This window comes from Falco cherrug (genome assembly GCF_023634085.1).
Source record: "Falco cherrug isolate bFalChe1 chromosome W unlocalized genomic scaffold, bFalChe1.pri SUPER_W_unloc_1, whole genome shotgun sequence".
NCBI lineage: Eukaryota > Metazoa > Chordata > Aves > Falconiformes > Falconidae > Falco > Falco cherrug.
In genome coordinates, this window is record NW_026599288.1 from 7573256 (window position 1) to 7600296 (window position 27041).

The window sequence follows — 27041 nt, forward strand, 5'->3', positions numbered from 1 at the left end:
GAAAAACAGCCAGATTGGCACTTTCTGCATTTTAGCAGGAAGAGGCATTTTATTTGGGGAGTTTTTTGGTTTTGGGTTTGGTTTTTTTTTTTTTTTTTGTCGCTTTTAGTTTTGGTTTCTTTTGCGTTTATTTAAGTTCTGAACTATTTGAAGTTGTTTTTATGATTCCTATTTTAAAGCAAAGTATCATTTCATTGCTGCTTGTAAAATACACTGCACAATGAACTGCACTTGTCTGAAAAATATTTTCAAGGCTAAGACCTGCCATGGTGGTAAGCCCATTATTTTTATGTGAGATTTCTTTTCTCTCCCTTTTTAACATGTCTGTTTGACAGGAGGAGGCTAACTGGTCTCTCAGATAAGTAGACACATGGGGTTTTTTGCCTTTGAAGGCAACACTTGATGTCATTTCCAAACTAACGCAGATTGCCAAGCAGAGCAGTTGATGTGCAGCGAATGAATCCTTTTTTGAAACAGTGAAAACTGCAAATCGGTATAATTGACACCAGTGGTATGACCAGAGCTGGAGGAGAAGCCTGTGCACGTCTCTGTCCCGTGTACACCCTTGTGGATCCATGCTTCCAGGCTGCATTTACCTGCAGAGTTTTCCTTCCAGAGCCCGTGGAAGCTGGCTTGGCTTCCCTCACACTTCTTCATCAGTTCCCATGCAGTAATTGTCTGCAATGTTGCCTCTCCCCATCTTGCGTTATGAGCTGTGGAAGTGCAAATGGGGAGAGGTGTGCATTTGGGGCTGTTTTCAGCAAAGTCCCTGTGCCCTCCTTGTTGTCATCTGGGACAGAGGGATGCCAGTTCTCACCTTTATCCTTTGATCTCCACATAAAGAGAAGGTGTGACCAGGCACAAAACTTCTTTCAATATGCCCATCGGTTTTCGTGTTAAGTATGTTGTGGTCTTGTCTTTGAGATCTCATTTTGCCCAGCAGCAGACCCCGTCCTGTGGGGGCCGGCACAGGCCGCCTTCCCCTGCTTCTGAAACCTGGGGTCCAGGGAGATGCTTCTCCATGCTGGTGGAGGGACTGAGCCCTTGTCCAGGTGGGTGGTTGGGTCCTTCTGCCTCTGTAGCCCTTTTTGGGGTCCCCACCTCAGGCTGAGCACATGCAGGGCCCAATTCCCCTTGTCTGTGGCCGAGCCCAGTGGACCCAGCAGCTGCTGTTGTATGCTGAGGTGTACTCAGAACTATCGACTGCAGGGAGTGGGTTTTCCTGCCTTGTGAAGATATTCAACATTTTGACATTTTTCCTGGTCCCTGAAAGCAGCAAACAAGGTAATGACAGTCCAGAGGCAGTGTGCACCTCTTGTCTTCCCTTGGACCACTTCTTGTGTCTGTCCCCAGTAGCCTACATTTTACCAAGAAAAGTCATCCCCAACTTGAAAATTATTTTTTAAAAAACATTTTTGATTAAAAAAAATCAAGTTCAAAAATTTAAATTAAAAAATTCAAAAAATTTAGAAGAGATTAAAAAAAACTAAAGGAAAATCAAATATTCTAATATCTTCAAAGCTTTTCCCAAAAGCTTTCAGAGTTAAAATACCCAAATGAGCAGCCTCTCTGTACAGTCCACAGTTCAAGTGTGGTTTTGGCATTTCTGTCTCTTTAATGAAAAGGTTTCGTTAAAGAAGGTCTGGGCTGGCTCTGGCGTAAAGGTGAACTGGATGGCCGTGGTCTGCTGCGTACCCCTCACCGTATGCCAGAGGATGCCCCAGCGCCTGCCCAGCGCATCCCTGGTCCTGAGCTGCGCACCCCGGTATGCTGGCTTGTCTGCCTGACCGCGCTTGCTTGGCTTTCCTCATCTTTTTTCTTCCCTTAATTTTATTTAATGGGCCGACATCGCTGTCGTTAAAACCATGCAGGGACGAGCACCTGTGTGGGGCTTGCAGGCTGTGCCCCAGGGGACCCTCTCCTGTGGGGTTCTTCTCTGGCTGCAGCAGCGTGCCCCCTGTGCTGCTTGTGCCCTGCTGCTCTGCTGCTGTTCTGCACGTGGGTGTCGGAGGGGAAGGACCCCACAGAAGGGATTTAATGGCTGTGTTGGTAAAATGCCTCCAGACCGCTGCATGTCCTCCCACAAGGTCTCATCGTTACTGTGCTCACCTCCATCTGCCCTCTGTTCCTGTCAGTGCCCCCTTGATAGATGAAGCACCAGCAATAGCTGGTTGTCCCCTCTGAAGTCAGTGGTGCGTGTACCTTGAGTGTGGTGGGACCTTCTCCACCTGTCTCCCATGAATCCCCACATCCTTCCACATACGTAGCTGGGCACCTGAGACCCAACCGCGCCGTGCCTTGCTGCGCCTGGACCACCGGTGTGCCTGCTAGTCCTGTGCTGAGCTGGATGAAGAGAAAGGTTGTGCGAGGCATGAAAGTTTCATTTGCTAGGAGCCAGGGAGAGGTTAAATAACGCTGATGTGTCTTAGCATGTGGTTTATTGTTGGCCACAAGAATTAGGGTAGGGATGGGTTCTTGCAGAGATGCTGTCCACCTAGGGTATCTTTTTCTAGTCTCCACACGGATGTCCCTCCAATACTTTTTGTGTGTGTGCATTAAATGAGCGGGGTCAACCTGGGGAATTCTATCCTTGCACATGTTAGAGGAGCAGGGAGAGACCCAGGTAGACTTTGAAGATCAATTTGGATGATGGTGCAGCTCAGATCAAGTCTACAAACAAAGCCTTCTCATACTAGTAACCCTAAAGAGTATGTGAAAAGCTGGACTGTTGGGTTGCTCATTGGGGTGCAAGAGCTCCACAGCTGCAAGGGAGAAGGGACAGGAGATTTACACAGCAGCAGCTGGAAGAGATTGTCCAGAACAAATGAGGGTGAGAGCAGAGCTTGCTGCAGCTCCACGGCTCTTGCTTAGAAATTGCAGAGAAAAGAGACTGGAGTGTTCGTCTGTACTTCTGCACTGCTTTTTTCCTCTACCAGAAAGTACTGTTCTTTCTTCCTTTTTCTTTTTCCTGCCCTGCGTCTTTTTTAGGAGTGTGGTTGTGTCAATGGGAAGAGTAGCAGAGATGCCTGCTATGAAGGGCAGCTCTGGACTCCCTTCAGACATCTGCTGCTGCCTTGCTGATGAGGAGAAAAACAGACCCACATCTGCAACCCCTGTTTCAGCGCAGTGTGCTTAATCTGAATTTTATAGCTTTGATAGCAGATTACGGTGCCGCTGTCACAAGCCCTTGCAGCCCCAGTCACGGTGGACACTGCGCATTTCACTACCTCCTCCACTAATCTTTCCCCCACTGCTCCCATTCCCTGGCTGCTAATTTCACGCAGGCACTTAAACATGATGGATAATTGTGTTCTGCTTATCAATGTTTAATTTAAGGGCTGTTCCATCTGACCTGGATGCCCTCTGCAAGAGCTATGCCTCATTATTGATTTCATGGTCACACCTGTGACATTACCTGCTTTGTAGGAAGTAGACTTTGACATTCCTGTGAGGCTTTGGCAGCCAGAGCTAATTGTCAGAAGAATAATCGAGTCAGCAAAATCATTACAGGTGATCTGTGTGTTACCACTGTTTTATCTGCCTCTAATTAGGTGCAGGAGAGGTAACTCATTGCAGTAAGCATGCCGCACTAGGTTTGATGTCCACAAATAGAGCTAGATGAGCACAGGAGGGAAGTTATTCATTAACAGCGGCGTTTCAATGTGTCGGGGTCCTGCGCCAGGCACCGTATCCTTTCCCAGCGTAACGGGGTGAAATGCCATCCCACAGGCACTGGTGGGATGCATCGGCAGGATGCAAAGTCCTTGCTGTGTTCAGGCAGGACCACATGCCGGGGCACGTGTACAGCCGCTCCAGACCCAAGGCAGTAACAATGGAGGTGCTGCGCTGCTGTTGTGCCGAGCGTGGAGCAGTGTTTTGTATGTGATCAAACCAGATATTTTTATTTTTTTTTTTTAAGATGCGCTCATCTCTGGTTTGGGGTGCTCTGCTGCCCCATGCTGCTGCCCTGGGCAGACCCTGGGTGTGACATGTTTGTCCCCAGGTTGCAGGAGGAGCAGGAGGGAGCAGGATGATAGAACTCATCAGGTCCATATCCTGCTAACAGGGTTGTGTGTTTGGCTAAAACAATTCCTTTAGGGTAATGATTTAAACGACAGGGTTAGAATGGTCAAAATCTTCACCGGGCAAGGGAAGAGCTTTTCTAAGCAGGAGCTGAATTTTTTTCAGAAGAAAAGTCAGTTCTGTTAACAGGTTTGACTGAAATTGGCTGGAAATTGGGGTTTTCTTCCCAGAGATGAAGTGACTTCCAAAACGTCATCTCTGCCAATTAGTTGTTTATGCTTTCTCTGGTGTTAAGCAAATGCATCCCAGCGCTCCCTTACTTCTGGGACGGCTGGTGCCTGGCGTGGTGGGGAGGCTGCCAAAGCCCATCCATAGAGAGAGTGATGTATGCTGGCTCCTGGGAGCAGCAGAGTGGTCCCTGGGGTTCTGGTGGCAGAGGAGCACCAGTGCAGGTCCCTTCCTCTGCTACTGATGGTTGTGGGTGCTTGATGATGGCAGTGCCATGCTGTGGGACAGAATCATACAATCATTTAGGCTGGAAAAGGCCTCTACAATCGTCAAGTCCAACCATTAACCCAGCACTGCCAAGCTCACCGCTAAACCATGTCCCCACATGACACATCTATGTGTTTTTTGAACACCTCCAGGGATGGTGACTCCACCACTTCCCTGGGCAGCCTGTTCCAATGCCTGACCACCTTTTCTGTGAAGAAATTCTTCCTGATATCCAATCTAAACCTCTCCTGGTGCAACTTGAAGTCATTTCCTCTGGTCCTATTGCTTGTTGCTTGGGAGAAGAGACCAACCCCCACCTGCCTACAGCCCGTCAGGCAGCTGTAGGGAGCGATAAGGATCTCAAAGACTGTGCAGGGTCGTTTAGGAGGGAGCACAACTGAAAGCCAAGTCCCATCTGTCCAACTTGGCTGCCTTTTGGGATAGGTTTGCCCTTTCTGCTGGTGCACCTACGTGGTGTCCCTGCATGAAGTCAGCATTGGCTTTCCTGGTGTGCAGGGGCTGTTGGGTGAGGGACCACAGACCTGCAGACTGAATGGGACGGTGCTGGAAGCGCCTGCCCAGGTCCTCGCACAATCCTGTGGGCAGGTGACAGTGTGCCGGTGTGGTGGCATCTCTTCACCTCCATTTTGCTTAGTGTAAACCTGCATTTAAAACCAAAATTATTCTCTGGAAAGACATGAAGAGACAGGTGGGGCAGCAGCCCCTGTGTGGAGCCAGGGAGGCTCTGCCTTGGGCAGGCGGGCAGGTCTGGAGGGGGGCTGGTTTTGGGCAGGAGTGGAGAGGGTGCACGCACATGAGATGGACCCTGGGCGGATGCTGGTCTCTGCTGGCGGAGCACTCCGGTGCTGGACGTGACAGAGGGTGCATGCTGCCTTGGGTGGTCATTTCACCTTGCGGAGATGCTGGCGATGAGAGCGACCACGCACGGCAATAACGTCGGCACTGCCCAGCTGGCTTTCCCAACGCTGCAGGCCTGTTGGTGTTGAACCCCCGTCTCTAGAGAGGTGGGATTACCACGTGAACCCAACGCCCTGCCTGATTGGTGACCATGCTCCTGGGCTGATGGCAGTTTCATGTGTGCTGTAGGCATGGAGAGGCAGGCGAAGGCTCCGTTCCCCTCAGCACATCCCACAGCCCACCCACCGTGGAGAGGAAAATCACTGGCCCTGCTGTTGTAGAGGATAGTTCGGAGGCAGTGGCAAAGGGGGTGTGTGAGCCCCCTCCCCACCACCTGAACCCCCCGCATTTTCTAGTGTATCCTTTGCAGTAGTTAATTACCTGTCCAGTGGGTTCATTTCTTTCATACTGTTACTGGCAATCTGTTAGATAAAGGGGAAAAAAAACGTCTTGGTGCCCTGTGGTATTGAAAGTGAAGGGTTTTCACACTGTCAGGGTAATGAATTCTGCAAGGGTTTGAAGCACCTGAGCTTGGGGAAGTCCTCGTGTCATGTGTCTGGGAGTGACAACCCCCAGTGGTTAATTACTGCCATGGATGAGAGCTGAGCTGATCGCCGAATGAGATAATTTCATTAGTATTTAAATTTGAAGTTAATTGGATTCACGTTTACACGCAGTAGTATACAAAGACACACTTGGAAACGTTCTTTGCCACCTTTTAATTTTTTTTGTGGTAAAAAAAGGTAGATGGACTGAAGAGTGATCCGAAATGAGTCTTTCATCTTTTTTCACAACGGTTTGGAGCCAGGAGAGTCCTTTGCTGCCACATGCTGCTTTTTGCCCCAGCCAGCCTCAGGGCGCTTGTCCTGCAGAGGGGATGTTTGCTGATGCCCAAGCACTGCTTGCAACATCTGCTCAGCAGGGTGTTGCTGACCTCTCCTGCAGCTGGTTGCAAAATGATTTCCTTCACGGCAGAAAATTACTTATTTGCACTTTTTTTGAGAAATGATAGTTTGCTTTCAGTGTGAGCACTCTGCCAGCTCCTGGTGAATGGAGGGGTGGACATTTATTGCATACCTTCTCTGTGCAGAGCCAAGCACTCTGACATGTGGCTGCACCCTTTGGTCCCGCGGTGCCACTTGATACAGCTATTATTTGGCATCATCATATTCTGCTTTTTGGAGTAATGTGGGATAAATTCTGGCAGAGATACGCCTAAGACTGGAAGGGATGTGCAACTTTTCATCCCCTTGGTGAGCTTGCCATGCTTGTATATGTGCAGGAGCATCTGTAACAGAGGCATTTGCTCCCCTCCCCCCGATGCCAGCCAGGGTGGTGGTGCTCCCCCATCCCATGGGGTACTTTACTGTCCAGCTCCGTGGTCCCCAGCCCCTCCCCAGGTGGCTCCAGCTGGCACGGTAGCAGGGGTTTTCAGTTGGATGTGCTCCTTCAGCGTGGAGCCTGTCTGCAGGCAGCCCTGCCACGTACCTGCACTGTGGCATGCAGCAGGCACGGGAGCTCTGCTGCACTGGTCCTGCACTGGGAAACCCTGGGAGCTTTGCTGTGCTGGTTCTGCACTGGGAAGACCCAGAGGAGCATGTGATCCCAGTGGCACCGGCAGCTCCCTAAAGGGAGCACTGGCTGCATCCAGACTTGCTGGGGCTTTGCAGAGAGCTGGGACTCCAGGCCGAGTGCTTTCCTTGGAGCAGGAGAACCGGGTGTTGTAACCCTTGTAATATTTCAGCGTGGGTGCGGTGCAGAGGCACCGTGTTGCAGACAAAGTGTTTTGGCTCCTTGGACCCTTGGGGGAGCCTTGGCTCCATGGCATGGACAGTTGGGAACTTCTTCATGGAAGTGTGGTGCCCATGCCCGGACCTGTGCCTGTTCCCGTGCTGTCCCCTCCTGTGCAGCTCGACACCATCTCAAGGCAACGCTGAGAATCGCTCCCTGCTAATTGCCCACTGGAGGGGCTGTGTAGCCAGGCTGTCCTCGTTGCACAATTGGGTGAGAAAAGTGTTCCAAGTATGACGTCTCTTTCCATGCTGCAGCACTTTCAAACCCTCAGACCCAACAGCAACTCGCCGAAGAAGCGGCGAACCTTCTTCTCCATTGGAGAGGTGCAAAGGCTGAGTGAGGCTTGGAGAGGGACAGCAGCTTGTCTGTAGCAGTACTTCAACCTTGTGCAGTCGTCTTGACCTCAGGTCTCTTCTGCGCTGCATCTTTGCTTTTCAAAGACGGGTTATCTGCTGCTATCTGTGTGATGCTGTGGCAAGTTGTGGAGTGCAGATAATCCTGTACTCCTGTTTTCTCTCCATAGCCCGCTTCTCATGTCATTACTATTTTTATCCTGTCTCCATCATCCAGGCTCTGGCTTAGTTGCTGTCCTGGTAAACGGTGCACTTTGGCTTGTTGAAGTAGGGTGCCGCAAGAAAGTGGTGTGCCATGTGGCACCAGCAGCCCACCACGTTCATGTGGTGGCAGCCCATCTCCTCAGCATCACACCTGACTGCTCAAATGCTCTTGGGAGCCTCCAGAGCACGTTGACTCCGGCTGAAGGCTCCAGGTACTCACCTGCTGGCCTTTGCAGCCAGGTGCTGCTGAAGGCAAAGGGATAGAGCTTTACTCTGTTGGTGTGATGGAAGCATCTATGTGGCAAGGTCACTTACGGAAGAGACAGTTTTATCAGGACCTGGTCGTGATGGGGGAAAGGACGTTCTTCCCATCCTGGGAAGGACACTGCCAGTCTCACCATATTGTGCTTGAAGAACGTGGACCTGCTCTGCCTTTGGTAGCACAAGCATGGTATATGGTGTGTGTTTTGAACAAAACCTCCCTTGCATCTCGACCCTCTCCCCTAAGACATTTCTCCTCTGGAGGCTGGACGAATGATGAGTCGGAGCTGCCTTGCTGATGCACACCTTGGGCGTGCTTTTCCTGGGGAGGAGCTCAGCGAAGTGGCCTGGAGGAGGTGGCAGGCTGAAGGACAAGCCAGGGTCTCCTTGGTCCCATCATGGAGGCATGCCAGCAGATACTACTGAAGGTACCAGTGCTGCTGGGGCTACCAGGCAAGACTCTGCAAGGTATTTGGGTACCTGAAGCTTTAAGCCATGGCCTCATAGTGTTGGCAGAGGTTCTTGGGAAATCATGCTATACTGTGCTCCAGCTGAGCTTCTCCGTAGGCTGGAGCTGGCAGCTGAGCTGCTCTGTCCCACACAACACCAGCCCAGCAAGGCAAGGAGGGAGGCAGCTCTGCCTGCAGCCACTTGTGCCCCATCTCCAACTTTACACATTTAAAATAACCTTAAAAAGCCCAGACCAAAGAAAGTGTGTCTGGAAGGACCTTGGTCTCCATGTCTCCGTGGCTCACTGCTGAAACAAAGATGTTCATGACCTCTTGGCTGCTTTCCCTGCATGAGTAGAGTGGGAGCACCTTGGCACGGATACTGCTTCTCATCCTCTCTTTGTGCCAGGGTTATTATTGTTTCTCTGAAATAATTATTTCGGTGCAATTGAAGCTTGCCAATATTGGAGGGAAATCTCATAGAGGATGGGGGTGCTCCACTCCTTTTTTTAGGGAAAGCACATTGGATACAATTGAGAGGACGAGGTGGGGTTGCAGCACTTGCAGCTGTGCCCTTGGTCACCTTTGGCCCAAACATTTGTCGGCAGGTTCCAGAATGTTTAATTTGAAAATGGGGTGTGATGGAAACCAGACCAGACCTGTGGAAAGACCATGAGTGATGTTGAACTTGATTTATGGAGGAGCTGAGATCCTACGTTCCTTGGTGTCTCCAGTGGTGGCTACACAGCTCAGTGCCCTCGGCTGTGCTGGATGTGACAGTGGCTTTGGAGAAAGCGAAAAATGTTGTAATATTTCAGTACATTGAAAAAAATTGCAGGGCAATGTGTTTTTTGTTTTTTTTAATAGCTATTGGAAAGTGAGGAATGGTCAGTGTGGGACAAGTCAGGAGCGGGGGGAGCTTGCCCACTGACTTTGGCATCTTTGGGTGACAAGGCGTTCGGCTTTCCACAGTGACACCGGCCACTGAGGAAGGGCAGAACGGTGGTGTCCCTTCTTGGTCTCCCGGGTGGGGTACCAGCGCGGAGGTCAGGCTCTGAGATGCTCTTCTGCGTCAGAGGCAGCCCTTTGTCAAGGACTCCCTGCCAGAGCTGGGGATGAACATTGCTTCTGTGGTCAACTTGAAGTAGATGGCAGATACTTTTGCCATCCCCAGGCTGTAGAGGTGACATACTCAGAGTTTAATTTTGTGTGGGAGGAAAAGAAGCAGGGCAGTGATGAGGGGAGAACATTTTAATCTAAAAGAGCCATTTTCTGCCTGCGTTGAATAATTAGAATTCATGATGCCCTTCCGTAAGGGATCTGGCTTCCCCCCAGAACTGGAGAGCAAATTAATCAATTGTTTTGAACCTTAAATTCTTTCAGGATGTGGATGCACCATAAATATTCTGTAGGAAGGGCCTGAGAGGAACGGCACACATCCCAATTTGTGGATGAAGAGCGCCAAGGAAAGTGGGGCATGTGCTGAGAGATCACGGCAGCGATGCCTGTGTGCCAGACGCTGCCGGAGCATTTCGGCATGGACCTCTTCATCTGATGGGGGCAGTGGGGAAAGCGGCCTTCGTGGCCATGACCCGGGGGTGGTGAGCAGCAATTTGCAGTAACTCGCATTTCTGTCTCTTGTCTCATCAGATGAGGTCTCATTTCTTTGATGATAACGAAAAAAAAAGTTAAAATTTTATTTTTAGATCAGTTCAAAATGAAATCACGGCTCAAAATCTCTGCCAACCAAAACAGTTAAAAAGTGGGTTTTGCTTGTGGGAAAACATTTAGTTTCAACTCCTCCAAGCTCTAGAGACTTGAAAAAAACCACTAGCATAAAATCCAGTGCCTACAGAAAACAATTGTCCTGGTTTCGGCTGGGATGGAGTTAACTTTCTTCTTACTAGCTAGTACAGTGCTGCGTTTTGGTTCTGATGTGAGAACAGTGTGGATAATGTGCTGATGTTTTTAATTGTTGCTGGGTGACGTTTATACTACTAAGTCAAGGACTTTTTGGTTTCTTGGGCCCTGCCAGCCAGAGGACTGGGGGGGCACAGGGAGGGGACACAGCCAGGACAGGTGACCTGAACCAGCCAAAGGGATGTTCCACACCATGGGACATCGTGCTTGGTGTATGGACTTGGAGGGTTACTGGGGTGGGGGGGATTGTTGCTTGGGAACTGGCTGGTCATCTGTCAGCGGGTGGTGAGCAGTTGTCCTGTGCATCACTTGTTTTCCTTTCTCCCTTCTCCTTTGGATTTTACCCTCTTCACCTTTCCGTCATAATCGTTGTTGTTACTGTTATTATTGTTATTGTTATTATTGTTGTTCTTACCTTTTTATTCTGTTTAAATTACTGAATTGTTCTTATCTCAACCCGCGAGTTTTACATTCCTTTCTGATTCTCCTCCCCACCCCTCCAGGTCGGGGGCAGCGAGCAAGCTGCTGCATGGTGCTTGGTTGCTGGCCGGGGTTAAACCACGACAGCAATTTAATTGCAAGAATCTGTGCGTTTCTTCTTGTCGCTGGTGTTAAAATCAACAGTCACATAACTTTTATTGTTGATCTGACATGCCGCGTTTTGGTGAAGGAACCTGCGCTCACAGTGATTTTTTTTGCCAGGCTGACGAGCTGTTTTGGGCCAACAGCATTCCAGGACAGCAGCCTGAGTGGTCCCTGCCATGCAGGGGACAGAGGAGCAGGGATGCATCCTTCGGGCAAGGGCCGGGGGCTCCCTGCAGCTCAGAGTCCCTTTCTCTTACCTGATGTGCACACCCACCTTTTCAGAGCTTGGTGCTGCTGCTGTGCCTCTGCCTCTGAGCCTGCGGTTTAGCCAGGGAGGGCCATACCCTGTCATGAGGGTCCCCTCCCTCCTCCTGGCCTCTGGAGCAGCCGCTTGGCAGGAGGACAGAGGTGCTGGCAGCACCGTTCCCTTGCCAGGCGGTGGCTCAGGCAGATCCCCGTAGCAAAGCAGTGGCCTGGGCACTGTGTGTGGTTCTCACCAGGAGGGGTTAGCAGTGCCTGCATCCAGCTGCAAACCCAGCCGTGGTGTCCCGGAGCAGATTCTCTGGTGCCCTTTGAAGGCAGCTTGTCCTTAGATAAGGGATCTTCCCAAGGATGCTCTGGGAGGCCGTGAGTGGGCTGTAGGATTCCTCCTGTGATGAGGGATGGATCCTCCCTGATGGGATCGCAGGAGCATCCCTTTCTCCTGCTGGGTCATCTGTGGCCACAGAAGACAGCAGTTTCCCCAAAATCATGCTGCGGCAGCGGCAGTCTGTGGGGACAGTGGCTATCGTGGGACCCCCCCCGCGGGACCAGGGTCCAGACAGCGTCAGGATGTTACTTCTGCCCCCCTTTGCAGTTTGCACCGTCTGCATCTCTTGTTTTTGCTCCGCTGGCAGCGATGTGTCGTGGACGGTGCTGGGAGCTGTGCCTGAGGGAGGGGTGAAGAGAGGGCACCCCAGACCCCCGGCCCAGGGTCAGAGGGAGACGGGGGCACCCCACTGCCTGCTTTCTGCAGGAATATTTCCATGGAAGACCTGTGGGTACTTGAGTAAAAATACATGTTTGCGGGGTCTTAAGTAAAGGCTTACTGTGGCTGTGTCTACAGATCTGACCCTTCTGCTGGCACCACTGGCACCACAGCAAACTGTATTTGAAACTGTCTTTGCATCTCAGTGTCCTGTGTTTGTTCTTTTTTGTTAATTGCTTTAGTAAGAGATAAAAACACTTATGTCGTGCACTGCATTTAGATCTCTGCCAAACATCAGCCCATGCACTGTGATTTTCTGGAGAGTTTTCTAGGGAAGTGTCATTAAGATCAGTGTTACTGCACATTTTGCTGTTTCTGACTTTATAAATCTGAGCTTTGGAGGAACTTGGGAATAGGGGCGAGCAGCCGGAGTTCAGGCCGGCACATTCCTCTCCCTGCAGAGCTCTGCTCTTCCCCTTCCCACCTCTCACTTCGTCAGAGCTTTGTGGCAGCTCGTAGAGAAAGCAAAACTGCCTGCCCTCCCTGCCAGGCTGGAAATCCCATGCTGGTCCTCACAGAGCAGTGATGACAAATGCATGGCTGTGTTCTGGGCGCTCGGGGAGATGTAAAACCATGTCCGCTCGTCGTGATGCTCACGTGGTGATTTGTTGGTTTGATTCCTCAGGTCGTGAGCTGGCAAGCACAACCCTCCCAGGATACCCTCCGCACGTCCCTCCTGCCGGACAGGGCAGCTATTCCGCTCCAGCGCTGACAGGGATGGTGCCTGGTGAGTCTTCAAAACAGGAGTGGGGGAAAGAAAAAAAAAAAAAAAAAAGGGAAAAGAAAAAATTTTCAACAGCATTTCAGGAGGAGAGCGTGGCATGCTGTGGATGCTCTGCGCTGAGGTGAGCACGAGGCAGAAGCCACAGTGCAAGAGGGGAAGGGAAGGTGCAAAGCAGGCCTGAAGGAAGGAAAACCAGGCTCCCCAGCACCGGAGGTTATCCAGCCTGGAGACAGCCAAGGCAAATCTTCTGCACTGGGATGCTGAAGGAGCCCCCAGCCTCCCCTGGGGTTTGCTCCCTTTTGGACCATGCCTGGCTCTTCCTGTTTGACACAGGCTTTGCTCTAACCTACCTGTTTCTCCAACCATGCTGTGTGGCTCCGTGCTGTCCCCCTGCTCAGGTCGCTGGCCCATGGGGGGTGGACTTGTCCTAATCTCCGCGTTTCTCTGTGCAAAACTGCGCCCACCCACCTGACTCCTGGCGAACACTTGAGTTGTCCTCAGGACAACTGTATTTCTGTGATTTCCTTCCCCTTTTGGAGCCCCGCAGTCAGAAGTGCCACATGGCATGAGCCGGCTGGTGGCCAGCAGGAGCAGAGGGTGTGCAGGCACAGCGGGGTCTGCTGGCACCACGGAACAGCATCGGTGCAAGCTTCATCGGTGTCTGCTGTGGATCTGCATGCAGCCCAGGGTGGGACGGCAACATCAAGGTGGTGGTGGGAGCACTGAGCGGGGCTTGCTCCTGCCTGGGTGCTGGAGGTCAGGTACTACTGGAAATCAGCAGATTTATTTCAGCTTGAAAGAACCGCTGGGCTTTGTCCCCAAGCTTTGCCACCTTTGGTTTAGACGTGACAGGCACTGCTGGCTGTGAGGGAGGGCAGTATTCTGATGTCAAAAGTCATGGATCTGGCCCCCTAAGTATCAGATGATTTGAAAAGTGGTGATAACTTGGGGATACTCTTTTCTTTTCCCTTGTTGCTTTCCAAACCCTTCAGGACATTTGAGCCAGCTCTTTGGAGTCAGCGAGGTCAGAGGAGTACTGAGGAGAATCCTCCAAAGGGGGATTTCAGTTGTAATTGCATGGCTCCAGGAGTTGGTGATTTAGAGGAAAGTACTCAGCAAAGTGGGTGATGGTGGTTCGGTGTCCAGGCTCTTTCAGGGTTGACCTTTGCTACCAGTCTTGATTATGTTCCGCAAATGGAGTTCTACCAGTTTGCTAAGAAGTTAAGAAAAAAACCCCAGCTATTTTATGTGTGTATTAGAGTTAGAAACTGGCTACAGAAGTTCCATCAAAGGTTGTATTGAAACCAGTTTTTACCCATAAAATGTAACATCATTTGGAGCCGCTGAAAGGGTATCAGATGCAGTTGGTGAGACGTGAGAATAATAAGTGAAAACCTGAAAGCAAGCCTTGTTTGAAAAGAGCATGAGGTTTGGTCCTGGTTTCATGCCATTTCTCGTGGACACACACATACAGACACCGGGACTGGTACAATCTTTCCGCCCTTGGCCAGGCCTGCCTGACTGTGATGGCACATCTAACTTCTCGTGCCAGGTGAAGAACTGGACTTGCATGAACTCTTTAGCGTGACCACAAGCTGTGATCATACCTTAAAGCATGAGGAGCAGCAGGCTTGGTTGGTCGTGTCTGTGTCCCGGGGAGGGACAGATGTCCCACTCCCTCCTCTTCCACCCACCCCGGTCCCTCCTGGGCTTGTCCTTCACCGATGCCCTGAACCCTCCGTCTCTCCAGGGGCATCCTCCTGCTGAGAGTGAACACCTGGAAGCGTTGGACACATCATTCCTGACAAAGGTGGAGATTCAGAGGCTTGTATAAACCTTGCGGGAATCTACCGCCTTCCTTCAGAGCACCTTTCACTGAAAATACGGCTGTGAGCCCCAGGCCCTTCCCCAGCTAAGGGGAATATTTGCTCTTGCTTCTTTTTTTGGGGCGGGATGGCAAAACTGCAGGATGTGGGGTTTGGCAGTGCTCAGGCAGAGGAGGTGCAGTGAAGGTTCGGTGATGCAGAGTCATCTGAGCCGATTTTCCCGGGTAATAGATTTTATTTTTAACTACACATAGGCTTGTGTGACCCATTATATTGAATAACTGCACTGTTCCTCTCACTGGTTCCTTTAATAACAACCTTCTGCTCCAGCTAGTGTGAAGGTCAGCTGCAATTCCTGTAGGTTCTTCTTCTCATTTAAGTGAGAATTTGCTAACTAGCATCCAAAATACCTTCTCCATCCTTCTTTGACTCCTGTCCTTTGCAGGACCAGTTTCAGAGCCTTGCTAGGGAAAGCACACAGTCCTTCAGGGACTGGCTGTGAAGCTGGTGACAGATCCAGTCTGGTGCCGTTGGCACATCCTTACTTGTTCCAAAATCACCGTGCCTGAGCAAGGGTGCGCGTTTGTCGTACCGGGTCTCAGGGATTTGTTTCACAACCTACTGCTGCCTTGTCAATAGTTTTTGGAGCTTCTTGCTGGAAGTGTGCTTCCTTGATAAGATTCTTAATCATTAGCCATAAATTTCTGCTCGTAATTAAGTGATTGTGTGAGTTAAGTGCTCGGAGACACGGGAGAAATGTATACATGGTAAGACATAGGCAGTGTTTTGTTGCGTGCTTGTTGCTGCTGCCATTGCTTGTGCTTCAGCGAGCAAACCTGTCCCTTGCCATGCTGCTGCTGTTTGTCCCACATTTGCTGGGGATCTGCTGCATGCCGGCAGGGCAGGGGACACCATCCAGCTCCCTGACATCTCCAAGCTGGAAGTGGGAGCTGTGTGGATTCAGCGTGTTGCTCTGTGCTTATCCCTTCTCCAACCCCCCTGCTGTTCTGTGCGAACAGGAGAGGCTTCTCCCCCAGCCAGCCCTGGGTCCTTCCCTGCCTCTCCTACAGGCAAAGACATGCCCCAGGACCTGTCCCCGCTGCATCTGGGGGCACCTGGTCCATGCTGTTGTGTCTCCTCCCTTCCTTCCCTGCAAGAACAGGGACTTGCATATCAACAAGAATTTTCTTGGGGGGTTTTTTTTTTGGTTTTTTTTTTGTAGTTTGTGGATGTCTGCCCTGTCCCAGAGAATAAATTAATCAACTACTTTTCTCTGAAGGAACCAACTAAACAAACAGTGTGGGTTTGAGTGCAGTCCAGAGCTTTACAAACTGAGAGCTTGAGGCTCCCGTAAACTTATTCCCTCTGCTGGTCACTGACCCTGCACGCTTCTCCTGCCACCTTTTGGTGGCTGTCACCCCTTAAAGGTGACTGGAGAGGAGCTCTCCAAGGATGCGCTGTGGTTCCCACAGACCACAGTCCTCTGACAGCACAGGGCACAAGTGAAATGCGGCGGTGGGGATGCATGGGCACATAGATGGGAAAACAACTGGTTGGGAGATCGGGCTTGGAGGTGGTGGTCAATGCCATGCTCCCAGCTGGATGTGGGTGGCACGTGTGGCTCTGCAGGGTATGGTCAGGGGCCTCTCCTGGCAGCTGGACCCGGTAGAAGATCGGTGACTGTTGGTAAATACTCCTGGACGTGTTGAGAGCAGGCAGGAGATGGACAACATCATGTGGCATCTGTCATGTGAATCCGTGAGGGTCCTGGTAACAGCCACTGCTGCCCACCGTCATCACCTGGCCTGTGGCTAGGGATGCAGCAGGTCCTGGAGCATCTTGCCCAAAGTAGAAACTTTACTACTCGTCATGTAGTGGCTTATGCCTTGAAGCATGAGTGTCTGTATCCCTTGTAAATGTTTATTTTGTCTAGTGTAGCTCTCTGTATGTTCTCATTATCTATTTACAGGTTTAATGCACTATTGATTCCTGCTAGGTTTGTGGTCTCAGTACCACCTCAGTGCACAGGATCCCACAGGTTAATGAGACGCTGTATATGGAAAATTATCTCCAATAATTTGGTATTATTATTATTTCTTCGCACTGTGATTGTGCCCCTAAGGTTCTGTCTCTTTAGAAACACAGAGCAGTGTTTTCCCAGCAGCCTTCCCTTTGTCTCCTGGGAAGAGCGGGCAGGTGCAAACTGCATCTTCTCATCCCATCCAGTACTTGCAGCCCGGAGCCTAGTGCCACTAGGTTTTGCTTACTCCTTTCCAAACAGGTGTCCCAGGGCTCTTTGGCTCTTCTAACGGAGGTGATGCTCTCTTCTGCTTGCAGCTTCTGCTCTCTTCGCTCCCTGTACCACCTCATATCTGCAGATTTGGCTTTAGGAGCCTAGCAGCAGCCACTTGGGAGCGCATCGCTGGGAAACGCAGTATTTGCAGGGATTGTGCTCCGTGGCCTACGTGAGTGACCCAGCTTTTGAAGCATTTGAAAGGGAGCACAGCTGCTAGAGTGACGGTCTGCTAGTCACGGATAGAACGCCATTACCATATTTCTCTTGCCTTTGGGAGGCCAGACCTTCTTTCCAGCATTGCTTCTCCTCCTGCCTAGGCTCTGTGCATTGCTGGCTGGGGCTGGCATGGTGATGGGGACCGGCGCTGCTTGCCTGGGGTCTTTTCTTGGTCCTCTGTTGTTCCGCACACCACCAGCCTATTTCCAGTGCCAAGTCAAGTCTTGCTCCGTGGATCACTATTTGTTGGGAGTGCTCCTGAAAATGTCTGAAGGTCTGTGTCCTGCCGTGTGTTGGGAAGATGGTGTCCATTGGCAAGGGCACAGAGGGGAAGACAGGAGGAGTGGTGCTGGAGCTGCAGCTTGCATGCTTGCTCTGCGGACCACTGTCTCGGCAGCTGTGTCTTGTTTGGGTCCCTGCTAAGGGTCGGCGCAGGGGGGGGGCTTATGGTGGTTCCCACAGCTGAGAGACCTTGGGCAAACCATGCCCCTGTCAGGCTCCAGCATCTGCTTGCCCTCTCCGTCAGGCTCACGGTGCCGCAACTGAACTGGAAAAAGGTTGTGCTCAAGGAGCCATTATCGTTCACTTAAATACTTAATTTCATTTCTTGTGTTAGATGTGCTGGGATGGACAGCAGCCCCTGCTGCCTGTTGGTTTGTTTTCCCCCTTCTTCCTTCTCCCTGTCTCTAGGGATGGAGCCCCCACCCTGCCACTCATTCTCCCCTCCCAGGGACTGTCACTTGCCCTGTCCCCTCCTCTCCTGGCAGGCCCTGCTTGCTGGGTGACAGGAAAGGGTAGACTGTCCGGAATAGTGATGCTGAAAATATAGTCATTAATGGGACTCTCGAAACCCAGATGTCCTTTCTGAACACCGGTAATTTGTTTTTAATGAAAAACCATGCAGTGACCCTGAACAAATGAATTTCCTTTATATGAAGTCTATGTGCAATTACCCGACTAAAGGGACCTGAAAACAGTGACATTCAAAACTGGGCTTTGAAAAGAAAAGCATAAAAGAAAGCAACGGTGTCATTAGCAATCTTTTGTCTAGGAGGAGATGGTAGTTCTAACGTGCAAAGCAGGAGATGATGTTGGGAAACAAACGTGGTTTTCAAATGCATTTTTTTCCCCTTGTGGCTAGCAGGTATTAATGCGGAGGAGAAGTGAAGTTGCGTGACCTCTCCCTGTTGGGGCTGTTCCTCCCACCAGAGCCAGCAAGGGCCAGCACTCTCCCTCAGCCTGCTTGAGAACCAGCCTGCAGCAAGAGGTGCAGGGGGGGCAGAAACGTGAGCCTGGTGTCGTGGTGGGAGTCTGGAGGCAGCAGTTAGACTGTGGGACATCCCAAACAAAGCCTGTAGGGATTGGTGGGATTCAGTTCCCCTGGCACACCAAAAACTTCATTCATGATTACTGTGGTGCATTTCTGTTGTTTATTCTGACTCTCCCAAAGTTTTGCAACAGTGTTTTGTAATCTGCTGATCTACAAATTGCTGATGTGCAGCAGCGTGGTAACCGAAAGCGAGGCAGCTGGGAGGTAAACCGCTTCAAAACAGTGGCAGAGAAAGCAAATCGCAGTACGTGGGGTGACGGAGGGCACCAGTGGTGCAGCCCAAACCGGGTCGTCCTCCGACGTACAGCGTAAAGCCGGAACCACTTGGTTACTTGCACAGTGATGCCATTGTGGCCACTGAAAGGGAAAGGAGAATCAGGCCTTTTATGCTAGGAGCTAAAGCAAGTGAGAGAGAAACTGTTACATTTCGTTGGTGAAGTGGAAGGTTTGCAAGTTACCTCCTTGGAGCCTGGAGGTGCTTCCTCGGTCCATTTGCCATCTGTTCTGCCTGCTTCATGCTGCTGTTATGGCAGGGATGTCCATCTCTGCTGGGATTATGGGCACTGACTTTTTTTGTGCCAGTATCACCACCCAGTGCCCCTAAAATGCCTTCACCCTCCAGAGATGGACACAAAAGCACCCATGGCTTCCACCAGCACAGCCAGAAGACCTGCTGCCAAAGGCAGAAACAGTGACATTTGGCGTTCTCTGGTTAAGCAGATTTGCTGCTTTTTCCACAGGTCTAGGGCTGCTCCACAAAGGTGCCTCCCCACCCTCCTGTAATCTTGGAAGGCAAATCCTGGAGAAGTTTCATCACATATGATGGAGCAAGTGAATATCTGGGGGCAATACCACATTGCAGATCAACTGACAAATGATTCCCTTAATTAATAATGAAGCAGTTAAGTAAATGGTATGCATTTATCCACTGCTCATGTACATTTTGAATGAGGCTCTGCTGGCATCTTGGAAGCCTGGAGAAATGTTTTGCTGTTCATCTCTCTGGAATGTAATTACCATGCTCACGCAGAATATAGATAAAATTTATATTGTTTTCAATATGATGCTGTCAGCTATTATTTCATTAAATTGATTTAGAAATTACACTAGAGAGGGCAAGAAGGTGAAATGTTGGGAAGCCAACAGACTCTGGATCTTCTGTTCCCAAACCCGCCTTCCTCTTACAACCCGATCCTCAACTGGGGTCAGTTAGCCCTGACCCCCGACTGCCATGGCTCTGTGCTGCTGAGGATTTTACACCAGCTTTACACCAGCTGAGGATGCAGTCCCAAGTGTCCCGTGCGCAGCAAAGCCAGTCCGGTCTGCTCTGCAGGCTCCCTCTGCTCCAGCCACAATTTCTGCCTCCTCCTGTCGAGGTGAGATGCTGTGCCTATCTAAACATAAGTAAGCAAGGCAAAGTGTGTATAAACAAAAGGGTCTGTATTTAGGAGTGAGGAGGAGGAGAGAAAACATATTGTATTGCTCCACTCTTTGGAAATTTCTATGCATTTGTAATAACAAAATTACCATAATTTGCTCGTTAACGCAGCTAGATCAGTCAAGCATTGTTCCAAACATGCAGAGGCTGCTTCTCGCTCTAGGTCTGCCAGTGAGTTAAGCACGGTGGAAATTAGCATGCAAATAGCCCTAATTCGGCCGAGCTGTCAGATCCGCATTCAGCCGCTTGTTCCCTTTGAAATCCCTGACAGGAGCGGCTCCGGCAAGCCCACCCTCAAGTAGATCCATCCAGAAGAGGTACCAAGGGGGCACCTCCTGAGTGACAGTTTGGCTACCTTCAGTCAAATCAATCAGTCGCGTCAGCCGGCAGCGGCGCGTGGCAATGCCGGGGGGGCGGGGTGGGGGGGGGTGGGGGGGCAGTTTCCAGCCAGACCTCGATGCTGAAACCATCCCCTCCCCACCCCAGGACAGCACTGGGGGCTGAGGCTCTGGCAGCTGAGCGATGCTGTCCACGGTGGGACAGGGCAGTGCCCTGCTGAGATGCTGATTCTCAGGTCTGACCTGTGGTTTGTGGCAAAAAGTGCCACTTTTCGGGGGGGGGGCGGGGGGTGTTTAATGCCGAGGGGTGGAAGCCGGGGCTGTTCGGTCATTTCTTTTGGAGCCCTGCCCAGGACTTCTGGCTTGGCTGCGGTTACGGAGCTCGCAGAGCATCGTTGTGGAGGGTGTCGCACCGTGCGAAGAGCACGCTGTTGGCACCAGGAGGTTGCTGCCTGCAGCGCTGTGTCCGTCCCTGAAAAGAGGGCTGGGGTGCCCAGCCGACGGCACAGGGCACCATCCTGCGTCTCTGAGGGGGGAAATCGCAGGACCTTGCCAGTACCCACAAGGAGACTGGCAGCAGCTTAAAAGACAGGCTGTTTCCTTGTTGACGGTTCATTCAGTGTTACATGTCTGATGTGCTGCCCAGCTTTTAAGCAGTCGCAGTGATTATAAAAGAAACAGCAAGAGTTTAAAAAGCCTTTTTCAGCTGTTTTGGGGGATTTTTTTTAATGTTACCAAACGTTCTTCTGTGCCCTGTAAGCCAGTTGTTTTGAGTCCCGTCATGCTGGCAGCAGCAACAAGCATGAGTCTCTGCCCCAAAACATCCAGAGCCAGAAAATTAAAGCTGAGGCGCTTGTACATGAAATATGCTAAAAGCTCGCCCTCTGATCGCTAATTGCGTTAGCCCTGTAGTTAGTGCCTGGCATTGGGAACCGACCAGCATGGGGCCGGTTGGCAAAGCTCACCCTACGCAGGGTCCATTCCCCCCCCCAAGGCAGCTCCTAAGGTCTCCTCTGGGCCCACCAGATGTCCCCTCTGTGTGCGGGGGGCCGCAGGCTGCACCACCGTCCTCTTCCTCCAGGAAGGCAGGAACAGCTTTACAAAGGAATTCCTCATAGATCATTGCCTGCCTGGCTCTCAAAACCCACGGTGACAGTGGCTCCCCAGATGATGTGCCCCCAGTGAGCTGGCCATGAGAACGTGGTGTCCAGCCAGGGCACAGTGTGCCACAGGTGAGGCACGCTGCTGCATCCTCTACCCTCTGTGGGTCCCCTCCTGTTTGCTCTGCTTTTTTGTTGTTATTGACATCTGTCCGTTGGTGGAAACACAATAAGAAAAAGCTAATTGTAATTAGAAAGCTGGGAGGTCTAAGTTAGTTCTGGTTTGGGGAAGGTTTGGATTAGTGAAGCAGAGCATTGAAAAGCCAGTTAAAGGTGCCTGATGTCCTGAGCCATTGCCACTGAGACGGGAAAGCATGATCAGAGCTGGCCTGGATCAGCTTGTGCTTGCAGGGCTGAACTCAGCCCACTTGCTTATGATGAAGTTTCTCAGACCGGAGTAGCAACGCCGTGGGAGCACACAAAATGCTTTGTCATTTCTAAGCCTTCAGCTTTTTTACACTTGTGCCTCCTTGTGTTACGTCAGTGCCCAGAGTTTAAAAAACTTGGAGATTACAAAAGCATCGCGGTTCCAAAGAGCAAGTTGCCGGAGCTTTGAGCACAGTGGCGTGTTCAGCATCCGTCACAGCTGCCGGAGGCAGTTCAGGTGCTGGAGCAGCTCTGTGCCTCACATGCTGGGGGCTGAACCCAACCACCAGAATCAAATCAGGCAGTTTCCTGACAAACTGTGTTTGGCTACGAGCGAGCGCTGAGATCCCCAAAGTAAGCAGAGTGGAAAGCAGCTCGAGCAGGAGTGTGATGTGGCTGCTGTATTCCTGCTGCACTGGAGCGCGTGGTGTCACCCCAAAGGCAGCAGCTGGTGGCAGTGATGGGGGAGCAGAGTCTCTGTTCCCGTCACATCCGAGCTCTACAGCCCAGCTGCCTGGCGGTTAGTTGCATGGTGGGTGCTGCGGAGGATGCAGTTTCTTTTCTCCTGGGTGTTAGACCTGCTGCCCACGCTGAGCACCCCGTGGAAGGGTGGCTTCTCCTGCGTCACCCCAAGCCTGGATTTCTGCTTATACTGGAAGATGTCTCTGGCTCAGGGCAGTATCTGCCCAGCCTCATGGTGTTAGGAAGCACTTTCCAAGTTGCCCTGCAATGAACTGGATGTCTTCTGCTTCCAGCATTTATGTAGCCACGGGAACACTGGAGATGACATCCCGCAGACAGGTGCTGCCCGCTCCCTGCAGCCTCCCCTTTGCTGCTGCGGGATGACCTGTGCAGAAGTCTTTTTGCAGGGGTTTGCTCCTGCATAGCATTATTTATGAATTCAGGCTGTAGACTTGTTTTCTGACGCTTGCTTTCTGTGTGATGGTTGCTGGAGGGAGTTTGCTTGCAGTTCGGACAGTATGAACATCGAACATCTGCCCTGCGGTAAACTCCCAGTGCTCAGAACAGTCTACGGCACAAATTGAAATGAAATATTCTGAGAATTAAGTATTCTCTTTCCAGGAGTTTCTGGACACATTGAGACTTCATCAAAACAAGTGAAGATTCCAAGACAATTGCAAGCAGATTGCAATGCAGTGCGGTGCAATGTAATGCAGGCAGTGCAAAAGGAAATAAAATGCGGTAATGGAAAGAAAACCAAATCAAGTGAAAATTTTTAGGCAAAATGGTGTGCCTTTAGTAAAAGTGAAGGAAGGTGCTCAAAGGACTGCCTCATTTCCATGGCAGAACTTTCCTCTGAAAACACATTTTAAAGTGGAGGCTGTCAAAGTGTAGGAAGCAGTGCAGGCGTTGGGAAACTCGTGTGTGGACCCATGTCGGGCAGGTGTAAATCCCTGCCCAGAGGGGTGTGGGTTGGAAAGCCTCCAAGGACGTGTCTTCTGTGTGCTCTGCTCATGGGCTATCTGGCTGTGCCAGGAGAAGAGGGACAGCCCAGACGGGGCAGTGAGAAGTCTCCAGAAAGAAAGATACATTCACTTATTTCAAGCGGCAGATAAGGCACTGGAACGCTTTCTTTGCGAACGAGTCATCTGTCAGCTATGACTGCAGAAGATTCGGGATCGGGCTCTGCACTGGCTGCAGAGTAAGCTGGGAAATTTAAATATAACCCACTTAATTCCTACGTAAAAAGACTAAAAGCAGCACTCTGGTCCTGACTCAAGGTCTGTTTAGGAGCAGATGCACCAAGTCCCATCAGTCTCAGCTAGCAGCGGCAAAACTTGGTTTGCTACGTGGACGGTTTGTCATAGAATTAATGACTTCCAAGCATCCATGGACATTTTACTTACATGGAGAGGTGTGCATGGACTCCACAGTGAGATAAGCAGTGCCCACATGGGAGAAGGGCTGCCTGCTGTGCCAGTGAGAGGCATGGGCATAGGGTGAGGATGCCGGCCCTGTCTTCTCTTCCTCCTACCAGCCTCCTTCAGCCCTAGAAGTCTTTGATCTTGCACATTTACTGAAGGGAGCCCGCTCCCTGGAGGTGTGCCCTGGGCTATCGGGATGTGTGGGGAACCGTGGGTACCCCCTGGGCACATGCCACGGCAGCCACAGTGTCATCAAGCATCCACTTGGGATCCACGTGTGGGAGGAGATGCTCCATCCTTCACCCCTTCCCCATCATGTGTTTTCTTCCTCAGCGCAATTTTTGACCAATTCAGCTGAATCAGGACAGGCTAAGCAGCTGCCTGCATTACTTGGAAATGACTTTGGCTACAAAATGTTTGCCAGCAGAGCATCCGTCCTGCCAGAGGACTGAACTGCCGCACTCCTGGAGATTGACCTGAGACTGGCTGACATGTTTTTTCTCTGCATTAAAAGGATGACTGTAACGTGGATGTGGTGTAAAACCAAAGCAGTGCTGTGAAAATCAAGTGAGAAATTATCTGTCTTCTGTCACTCAGGCATTCATTTGCATTGTGTTTGGTGTCAGAAAGAAGAAGTGACATCTCTGCTGGGGCTGTCTCTGTACTTCAGAGCTTGCGCAAGCTCCCCAGGGCAGAAGGAACCAGAGGGGGAAAGCAGACCCTGCTGACATGCTAAAGCCCCAGTCCAGAGGTGGCTGAATCCTAGAGTCCAGCTGAAAAACGGGTCTTGCAGGCAGAAGAGCTGAGATGCTGAGGTTTCGAGCAGCTCAGCCAGAAGTGCTCATCCACACAGGGGGTTTACACAAGGACAAGAGACTTCTCCATCTGTCGAAGGTGCTGACACCTCAGCAGAAAGGGCAGGACCTGGCTGTCACCCAGCATAGCTGGAGCTGTGGCGTCGTCTGACACAGTCACCGAGGATGGGGACACCAGCAGGATGCCTGAGAAGATGCCAGTGTGGGAGGATGCTCCTTCATCCATGCAGACACTTTCCTACCTTTGTTCACACCTGTGTTTGCACATAATTGAAGACTGCTTCCACATCAGCAGCAAAGTACGTTTATCAATCTACCAAAATGCTTAATTTCCAGACTTCACAATTTCCACGTTGTAGCTATCTTATTATGGCTCATAATGTTGTATCTACTTCTTCTACTGGCTAAATCGCTTGTGTAATTCGTGGAAGTAACTACACGTTACATTATGATGATGAAGGCTGAACTTACAAAAGAGGCTAAAGTCAGGATGAAGCACAGAGTGCAATATTTTCATCTGAAACAAATGCAACAGTTCCATTACGTAGTTTGGAGAATTTAATCGCACAAGGTACTTCTTGGCACTTTTTTACATCAATTTGGGATGAAACTGCATTGTCAAGCTTGGTATTTTCTGCAGGACAGTTTTCCTTTTAGTCCCACCTGCGCTACCAACTGGTCAGCCCACAGCAGACAGGATGAAATGACGCCCTCCCGGGGCACAGGGTGAGATGGGGCTTTGCAAAGGTCACGGGCAGCCATGCAGACTGCGTTTGGGGACAGCAGCGAGCTGGGCTGGGACGAGCACTGGCAGCAAGCGACAGATCGGTGCCACTCACCATCTCTGTGGCCGTCAGCGCTGGCGGTGGGGCTGTGCACATGGCGACCGTGTCTGGCGGGGCTTGGCATTGCCGGCGGCGCAGCTTCTTGCTGCCAGGTCTGCCCAGGGTCCCAACAGATTGCATGCCAGCGGCTGGTAGAGGCGGTAGATGGCTCCTGGAGGGGGGAGCTGGGAGAGGGAAGGGGCAAATTCCTCATCGTATTAATTGCGATGCCATCTCCTGTGCAGATGAGTCGGGCAGTTGTCCTCCTGGTCCAGGGAGATAAATCTCTCCTAATGCAGTTCCAATATGGTTGCTTGGTGGCACCACCTACCTTTGTTGTATTAAAGTTAAATACCTTTGTGTACAAAAGTTTAAAGTGCATAGCTAAAACCTATGTGCTTGCAGTAATTGTGGATGTAAATCTTTTTTGTCACCCTGCGAAGACTAGGTGAGGTATTTCATAAATATGTCAGAAGCAGCATTAAAATTTTATGGCAGGCAGCACGGGTCGAGAATAGTACAGTGACTTCACAGCAAGGTACGTCCACCTTAACCCACAACTCATTAGTCATTGATGGGATTTCTGTGCCTTGTAGCTTCTTGGAAATGAGGTAGCGTTACAAAAATCTGCATGTTACGGTTTTCTTAAAATATGACAACTTAGAAATGTTTAAAACAAAATTGCCCATCTTTGAGCGGGTGCTAGTTAATATAAAGGTAAAATAAGGGGGAAATACTGTCCAGTCTGGGTGATCATAGGATTATATACAGCCTTCATTAGAAGTTAATTGGCAGTCTCGACGGGACTGGGAGCTTTGGAGAGATATCTGAATGTGACCAAGTGCCTTCCAGCTGCAACTGCAATAAACTTCTGCTTGGCTGATGTGCAGGAAAAATTAGCCAGTGCACGGGCTAGTTTTCATTTTGACCTCACACACATGAAAGTGTGGGTGATGGTTGCAGCTGGAGTGTTCACCGAAGGGTTAATCGGTGACTCAGGATGTTACAGACAGAAGTGGGATGTGCCTTTGGTGAGTTAAGTGTACTGGTGGAAGGGGTCATCGATGATGATAATAACTGATCTATTGATCCGCTGAATTCTTCCAGTGGATTTACTGGGGGATTTGCAAGCCTGCTTTTCCTTACAGGTGTAAAGAGCATGCACACACCTGTGCATGGGCAGATCTCTGTGTCGGTGTGTGTCTGTCCGTGCACACGGGCTGTATTTCTGCCTGTGCAACCTTGGTGCTCCCAAGAAGGAAGATGCTGCTGACAGTGCAGTTCCCTGACATCCTGGGGAAACGCTGCCCGAGCGTGCTGGTGGCAGCAGGCTCCCTGGTGCCCTTGCTGGGGGTCCGTGTGTGATACCCCACCCGCTAACAGAGCAGACACCCTGCCCCGGCTTGCAGCTGGAGTTTGTCCCCAGCATCACTTCGGCTGTCCAGGCAGGTTGCTGTGATGGTGCCTGTAGATAATTGAACAGGGAGGTTCTAGGAAGCATTTTGGGGTTACAGCCAGCTGATTGTTCCTCCTGAATTAAGGAGAGAAATGAGCTTTAAGGAGGAAAAGTTATTTCACTGTTTGTTCAGGTTTATTTGAGGAGGGTGTTGCAGGTGCTTAGCTGCAGAAGCAGAGTGCTGCTCACACTGCTGGCCATGGTTAATTAAGAGTTGCTGCCACGTTTCCTGGCTGTTCTTTCAGTGAGCATTCCAGACCCTTTGTAATTAATTATATGGCTTTAATAGGACTACCTGAGATCCTGTGAGTGCCCATGTACTCATGGTTGGCTGGAC

General features: G+C 50.8%; 1 protein-coding gene across 5 annotated transcripts in view; it reads left to right on the forward strand.

Moving 5' to 3' along the window:
- The window catches only part of PAX5 (paired box 5), a 151214-nt gene that overhangs the window by 90061 nt on the left and 34112 nt on the right, over positions 1-27041 (forward strand). For all 5 annotated transcript variants that reach the window (XM_055700252.1, XM_055700255.1, XM_055700251.1 and 2 more), the window contains one exon: positions 12655-12756. In XM_055700252.1, coding sequence (XP_055556227.1) covers positions 12655-12756 — 102 coding nt within the window. The remainder of the gene's footprint in view (positions 1-12654; positions 12757-27041) is intronic.